Source organism: Anthonomus grandis, chromosome 4 (assembly GCF_022605725.1).
Source record: "Anthonomus grandis grandis chromosome 4, icAntGran1.3, whole genome shotgun sequence".
In the NCBI taxonomy this organism is placed as follows: domain Eukaryota; kingdom Metazoa; phylum Arthropoda; class Insecta; order Coleoptera; family Curculionidae; genus Anthonomus; species Anthonomus grandis.
Window position 1 is genome coordinate 6,629,489 of NC_065549.1, and position 7,856 is coordinate 6,637,344.

General features: G+C 28.0%; 1 protein-coding gene across 1 annotated transcript; it reads left to right on the forward strand.

Annotated features, from left to right (window-relative positions):
* The first annotated feature begins 1,787 nt into the window (after positions 1 to 1,787).
* Positions 1,788 to 6,671, forward strand: LOC126735238 (leucine-rich repeat-containing protein 15-like). Its single transcript, XM_050439187.1, has 2 exons — positions 1,788 to 2,210; positions 4,833 to 6,671. Exons 1-2 carry the CDS (start codon positions 2,158 to 2,160, stop codon positions 5,578 to 5,580), a joined length of 801 nt encoding a protein of 266 aa, XP_050295144.1. The 5' UTR covers positions 1,788 to 2,157; the 3' UTR covers positions 5,581 to 6,671.
* Positions 6,672 to 7,856: the final 1,185 nt, after the last annotated feature.

Sequence of the window (7,856 nt, forward strand, 5' to 3'; positions counted from 1 at the left end):
TCATTTTTTTTACAGCTGAAATACAAGAATAAGTCAACGGTCTGGAAGAATATGAAGGAGAATTTAGTTCCCTGGAAGAGATCCAAGAAGAAGGAAAATCTCAACTTTCTGGAAGAAATGAGTAAAGACTTGCCTGGAACAGTGAAATTATTTAAAGAACTTGCATTTAAATATCTAATTTGCTTACTTTTTGACTTGTGAATACTTTTAGGAAGTTAAATTTTTCTTCCAGGAAGTTGTTTTTTTTAACCTTTTTTAGGCAGTTTACTCATTCTTCAGTTCTAAAAAATTGAAGTATACAAAATGGCTAAAAAAGTTAATATAAACAACTTTATAGACTAATATTAATAATATTAAATTAAAATAAAAATAGGTATTATTTTTTGACTTATAGAGTAAGTTGGTTTTTTTTCGGATTTTTCCAGGCAGTTGAATTCATCTTCATGTTCCTCGAGAAAGTTAAATTTTTCATTGATTTCTTCCAGGAAATTGGATTCTTTTTGTACTTCTTCTAGAATTCCTTGAATTCTTCTGCAATTTTTTCCACGCCGTTCAAAAAATTTGAATTTTTCTTGAATTTCTTCCAGACTTTGAATTTAACCTTTCCAACAGCCTGGAAGAATGAAATTATTTAAGGAATCTACATAGAAATGTTCAAATTTTGATTTTATCTACTTTTTGTCTTTTGAGCACTTTAGAAAATTGAATTCCGTATTGATTTCTTCCAGAAAATTAAAATATTTTTTGATTTCTCCAAGGCAGTCGACTATAGTTTTCAACCTCTTCCAGGAAATTGCATTTTTCAAAGCTGAAATCCAACAATAATTCATCGGCTTGGAAGTAGATGAAGAATTCAACTGCCTACAACACTCTAGAAAGTTGAATTCTTCAAAGACGAAAAAAATCAATTTCCCAGAAGAAACCAAATAATAATTCAACTTCCTGGAAGAAATAACAGAATAATGTGTAGAAAGAAATCAACGTTCTTTAACTGAACCTCTTACTCTTTCCAGGCAGTTGAAGTCAAAATTCATGGCTGTAGGCAGTTTTTAGACTTAAAGCGTACGATGACTTAACCTCAAGAAGGATAATAGATTCTAGACAATATGTCTCTAACATCTTTTACAATGAATTAAAAATGTATATTCAATTTTCAATAAGTTCTAATTACTTAATATCGCTCAATGATATTTTCGTTTATAGGGCAATGTTCGTAATAGTTGTAAAACTATCACTTTAGAATCCTGTATATAACCTTAGATTTTCAGATAAATTAAACTTAGATATTTGGTTCAATTCAGTACCGTAAGACTTACTAATACTACTATCAACTTCTTTCATTATTGTTAAATAAATATCGCCTATAAAAATTCTTTGAAACAAAAAGAAATTTTGTTGATTGAAGTGCAAGTGTAATACATCCTTGAAAAGGACCGATCAGATCAAAGTCATAGATTTGGAAAAATCTTGTTTATGATCTAAACAGCATGACACACCTGACTGACGGTTCCCAGGAAAAAGTGATAGTGAAAATATATAATTGTTTAAAACTTTAGCTCTTTTTAGAGTAGATCCAGCACGTCTCAAATAAGAACGTCGATCATGCTATTTCTGAACTAACCTAATAAATCCTAAAAAACCTAACCTAATAAGTCCGAGCTGATAATGACCGACCAACACAAGAACGTTCCAAAAGCACGTCTTGACCCCGCAAGTTCAAAACTAAATTTGTCTTTAACACCGATAACACGACTATACCGAGCTGATAACCTCTAAAAACGCGGCGACAACCATAATCGTCGAATATTATAATGTACTTACAAACTTGGTATTTTTTTCAATCCCTCATTGGTATCGGACGTATAAATTTGCGCAAATTATGTTAATATTGAATGTCGCCTAAATGCTAATAATATTGGAAAATTTCGCGAAACAATATATGTATAGAGTCGGGCACGCAGTTGTGTTAGAAACGGTAAACTCGACCCTAGCCGTACTATTGTGCAACCGGGGGTTATATAAATGATAAAACTTATATACATTTTCAGTGATTACAATAATTATTATTCATAATAATAATAATAAAGGCGATAGTTTATTTATAGTCGCGAAAGTAAAGGTGTAAATGTTCCATGTGGTGTGTCTTGGTGTCTTAAAATGGATGTTGCCAGGGTAGCTGCTGTCATTTTGGTCATTTCTTTGGATAAAAGGTGAGGTTCTAAATACACATGTTCACGTGTTTTTTCCCAAATTATATTTATACGGAAATGTTTTTCATTTTGCAATGTTCTCATTCCTTTTCAGATTAACGTTTTTTTACACTACAACTAACTTATTTCCGTCATAATACCGTCATTGAGTGCTTCAATTGAGAATTGTAGTTCCAATTAATTAATTTTTAATAATTGGTTTTTAGAGCCTTCACGAAATTGAATTAGAATACTTTGAAAAATAATTTAAGAAAGTTGGTTGGTTTGGTATATCAAAATTTGTATACCTTTCTTTGTTATTCCTATACTTTATTTGTATATTTTTATACTTCCAGTTTCCTTCATGGAATTATTATATATTTAGGAAAACATTAATAAGTTGATAAATTCTTAGAATCTTTATTTATTTTATATTTTTTTAACTTTTTGAGAGAATGACAAATTAAACTGTTAATTGGATTTAAAAAAAAAGGGAGTCATAATGTTTGTATTTTTTTTTAAACTTTATTTTCGTACTTTTTTAATTCGAGTTATTATTTTCTGTCGCATTTTTTTGTAGTCAAAAAAAAAAAAAAATTTAATTAAAAATGCTTAAATAATAAAAAATTTTAATTTAAATATCTTTAAACTAATAAACTTTTTTACTTAAGGCTAATTATATAAAATCCCCCTTGTGCTTCTTATATCTGATTTTCTTACAGAAATTATACAATAATATATTTTCCTAATTAAATTCATTATTTTTGAATATTTGAATTTTTACCTATAGCCACTTTAATGTCACTTAAATATATATTTTCTATTTTAATTTATTATTGTGTTTATATGTAAATTCTTCGTCTGTTTATTTATTTTTTGAAAATATGCGAAATTGGGCTATTAATTGAATTTTAAGAGAAATGTGTCCCAATGTATTTAATTTTATTTAATTTATTTTAATGCTTTTTAAATTTGTTCTATTTTAATTTTAAATGAATTTCCTTACTGAGAAATTATTTGTGTATTTAAATAAAATAAAAATATATATAAGACATAGTATAAATATATTATGTACCTGTTCTACATACACCTTTATTTTATTAATAATTTAACTCTTGACATTTTTTTCACTTTTTACCAACATTTTAATTTTTATTCTCATTTATTTTTTTTTAAATTTATATATCGCAAATTTAATAAATTTTAAAATTTATTTTTTTCTATTCTCTAATTCTAAAAAATATAAACAACGGCCAAAATTATATTACTACTAATATTATTATTATTATTATTTTCTGTCGCAATTTTTCGTACTAGATATTTAAAATAATTTAATTTAATAATATTTGATAAAAGATGCTTAAATAATTGAAAATTTTAATTTAAATATTTTTAAAATACCTATATTTTAACATTTTTCTTTAAGAATTAAAGAAAAATATATTTATATTTTTAAATGTTTTTTTCTCATATTTAATTAATAAAAAATATGTAAATATAATAATTTTAAATAAATTGCAAAAGCGTTTAATTAATTTTTCCTATTTTTAACTATTGGAATTTAAATTAAATTTAATAGAAAAAAATTATTGAACCTAAAATTTTAAATAGCTTAATAAATTACTTAAGCTTACTTACAATATTAATTTAAGTTTTTAATAAATTATTATTAGTTTTATTTAAAAAAAATATTTAATTATAATTATCTTATTTTCTGTCCCAATTTTCCATTTTTCTATTAAATATTTAAAGTAATAAATAGTATGCAGAACAAATTATGAAAAATGCTTAAATAATTGAAAATTTTATTTTAAATTGTAAAAAAAATTGTAATTAAGATCATATTCAAATAATAAAAACTACCGCAATTAAAATTTAAAATTAATTAGAAAAACTAATAATTGTTTAACCTAAAACTTTGAATAGCTAAATAAATTAATTAAACTGACTCACAATATTAATTTAATTTTTTAATAAATTTATATTCGTTTTATTTTTGATTCTTTTGTTTTAAAAAAAATTGTTATTAATAATATTTTCAGTCGCATCATCCTTTTTTTGTAAAGTACTTAATTCAGTCTAAAATAAAATATTAAAAATGCTTAAATATTTAAAATTTTCATGTAAAAATTAAAAAAAAAACTTTAGTTAAAAAATTGAAACCTAAATAAAATATAGTTCAAATCATATTTATTTAATAAAAAAATACAAATATAATTAATTAAATAGGTTGGAAAAGCCTTTAATTTTTCCTATTATTGAAAAAAATTGCAATTTAAATAAAATTTAATTAAAAAACTAGAATAAAATTAATTTACCTAAAACTTAAACTAAATAAATTAAACTTATTTACAATATTTTAAGAATTATTTTTAGTTCTATTTTTGAATAATTTATTTATTAAAAAAGTGAAAAACAAATACTACGAATATATAGAAAGGTCAAATATTTTTTCGATTTAAATGATAAATAAATCCTAAATTTGATATACACAAAGTCTATAAAATATAAATTAAATTTATTAATTTTTTTTAATCAAATCTCAATAAGGCAACAACGACTTTTAATCTGCTTAGTGGCCATTACAAGCGATGTTGCCATACATCCATTTCAAAATAAAACAAACAGTAATTTTTGTTTCAGAATATCATGTTGGCCGTACAGTATAGAAGACTCCCCAGAAGAAGACTCCTTCCCACTTACTGTAGACCATATGGGAAAAAACCTGAGTCAAGTTCCACTAGGAAATTTCTCCATAACCGAAGCCAATTTGGCTTACAATCAAATACAGACTTTATCTCCTTACGTGTTCTACATGAACCTCTATAAGAATCTCCACAATCTACAGCTCTCCCATAACAATATGTCCTCGATAGACGTAGGAGCTTTCAGGGAGCTTCCGGAGCTAAGAGAACTAGATTTATCCAGCAATAAAATCAGCAACTTGGACTCGAATACCTTCATAAGAAACCATCAACTTACGAAGCTAGATCTTGCACTAAACAACATCACCTTTGACATAGAAATACCGTTTTTACGCTCGTTCTTTATCCAAACTCTAATTTTATCTGAAAATAACATTATCCACGTATACGACATCACTTTTGCCAGAATGCCCCATCTGACGTCACTGCTTCTGGACCACAATCAGCTCTACTATTTGTCACCAAATTGCTTTGTGCATTTGAAGTATCTACAGTACATCAATCTTGCCAATACGGGAGTCTACAGTTTGTCCAGCAGCATGTTCAGGACAGTACCGAGACTGGTAGACTTAACCAGTACAACCTTATCGAAGAAATTCGAGCCGCCACTTAAGAAAGTGAAGACTCATCAACTGGTGAAGTTAATGGCAATAGAAAAGTTTATGGAGGAAGACTATGAGATGTGAAGTAGAATGAAATGGATTGAGGATTGTTAATTAGCACGTACTTCTTGGCATCTACAGTGTGACAACCTGTACCCTACGGTACGGTCTAAGTACAACCAAGTGTCGAAATTCGAGTTTCTGGAAGAGTTCTATGAGATGGAAGCTATGGTATGGGTGACATGTGAGGATTCTATTTTCTTCTATGGACATTTATTTATTTTTATGAAACTTTAGTGAAGTTAGACTGATGCATCAATATGTGATATTGTAAGGATGTCAAGTAAGTATTACTGCTTTTTGTATGATGTGGCAAAAGCGAACACTAGGGTGCAGCAGAGCAGTGGTAGTGCAATTGGTGGGTTGTGGAGAAAATGAGTTTTTTTAATTGTCAATTGGTGCTTAACTAAGGTACTTTGAAATCAGCCGTTTCTCGCATATATAGCAACAGCGCTGACGCGATCATCCACGAGTCGTGACGAGTTTGGCCGAGTTATAAGGTGCGCGCTCGTTAAATTTGAATATGGGAGCCGTTACTTAGAAAAATGCTGGCGGTGTTGCCATATATCGATAGAAATAGGAAAAAATACAGTTTAAGAATGTGGATTTTTTTTTCGTATTGTCCTGTAAATTAATTATGTTTCTAAAAATCAACGAATATATTTGTACAAAAATTTAAGAGGCTAAATTAAACTGAAATCCACATCTTTTTCTTTAATTATCTAATCATTTTGATGCTAGTTTTCGATTATTTTTTTATGTTAATCTTTGAAAACATTCAACCTACTCGACTGCGCCATTATTCCATCAAAAACCATTAAGCCATAAAATCCATTAAATTAATAGATCATTTCCACATCTTTATATTACAATATCCATTAATACGTCTATTAAAACTGCATATAATAAATAATTTGACATTTCAATTTTTTCATGTGGAAGAATCCATGATCCTGAAATAAAATTAAATTTTATTTTAATTCAAAGCATTTTCACGTAAACCTGGATCAGTTCATGAAAATAATCAGTGGTTTGTGTTGAGACATTTTGGAGTAAAATTAGCCCGTATATTTTTCTATTTTTTAAAAGATTTATATATTTTTTAATTATGAAGAGGAAGAAAAACAAATATTTCAAATATCAAGGACAGTCTTACTTTTCGTATGATATGACAACATTGCTGACTCGATCATCCACGAGTCGTGACGAATTTGGCCGATTTATAAGGTGCGTGCTCGTTAAATTTGAATATAGGAACCGTTACTTGGAACAATGGTGGCGGTGTTGCCATATATCGATTAAAGTGGGGAAAATTACAGTTTAAGGGTCTTAAATTGGGAAAGAAAAAGTTTAATTTTATTAAAAAAAAATGTATTCTTAATTTAATTCAGAAAAATCGCCGTAAATTTTTGTAATTTTTTTTTCCTTGGTTTTCTTCGGTCTCCTTCGTTTTCTGCTATTTCGTCTTCTTTCTTCCATCCTTTAGACATGTCGTATCATATCAGCTGCTTTTTGCTCTATGTGTATCATTATCAAACCATCTATTCCCATTCGTTGTTGTACGTCACCATTTCGAACTCTATCTCTTCTTGATATACTCAGTAATCTCCTAAAAATATCCATTTCAGTCGCTTTAAGTTTTTTTCGATTTTGTTTCGTTATTATCCACTTCTCTGCTCCATAAGTTAAACTGCTTGTAATGAGTATTCCATATATATTGTATTTACGTTGTTTCTCAATTTCGTTACTCCATAGTACACCATTTAGCCATCCTATAATTCTTCTGGTTAGCTAGTTACTTCATCTATATAATATGTATAGTCAGGATGTTATTGGATTAAATGGTTCTGCTCCTATGGCGAGATATCTCGTTTTCTGTGTGTTGACTTCCAGTTCCCAGTTATTATACTATTCCTACAACTTATTGTCGCGTCCTGGATATAAGTCGCGCCATATATTGGAAGCATGTATTTATCGTTCTCTATGATAACTTGGTCATCAGCAAATTGAATAATAAAGGCAAGTAAATAAATTGTATAAATGAGAGCTTTTATAATAGTTCAACTAAGATTGGTTTCCTGTAAAACTTTCAACAACTTCTTGACAGGGACTGTATCATAGGCTTTCTGGAGATCTATGAACATAAAATGTATTTCTTGGTTTACGGATGACCTTTTTTTATAACTTGTTTTAAGATTTTATCCGTACATATTCTTCCAGCTCGTTCCAGCGTGTTCATATATTCCTGTTGAATGAGATCTCGGATAACTCTCCGATATAAAGACGACTCATGGTACTGG

Bases quoted from the DNA above. Each gene is read 5' to 3' on its own strand.
- LOC126735238 (XM_050439187.1), top strand. From the start codon at position 2,158: ATGGATGTTGCCAGGGTAGCTGCTGTCATTTTGGTCATTTCTTTGGAT. The intron at 2,211-4,832 runs GTGAGGTTCTAA...TTTTTGTTTCAG, and splicing joins GTCATTTCTTTGGATAAAAG to AATATCATGTTGGCCGTACA.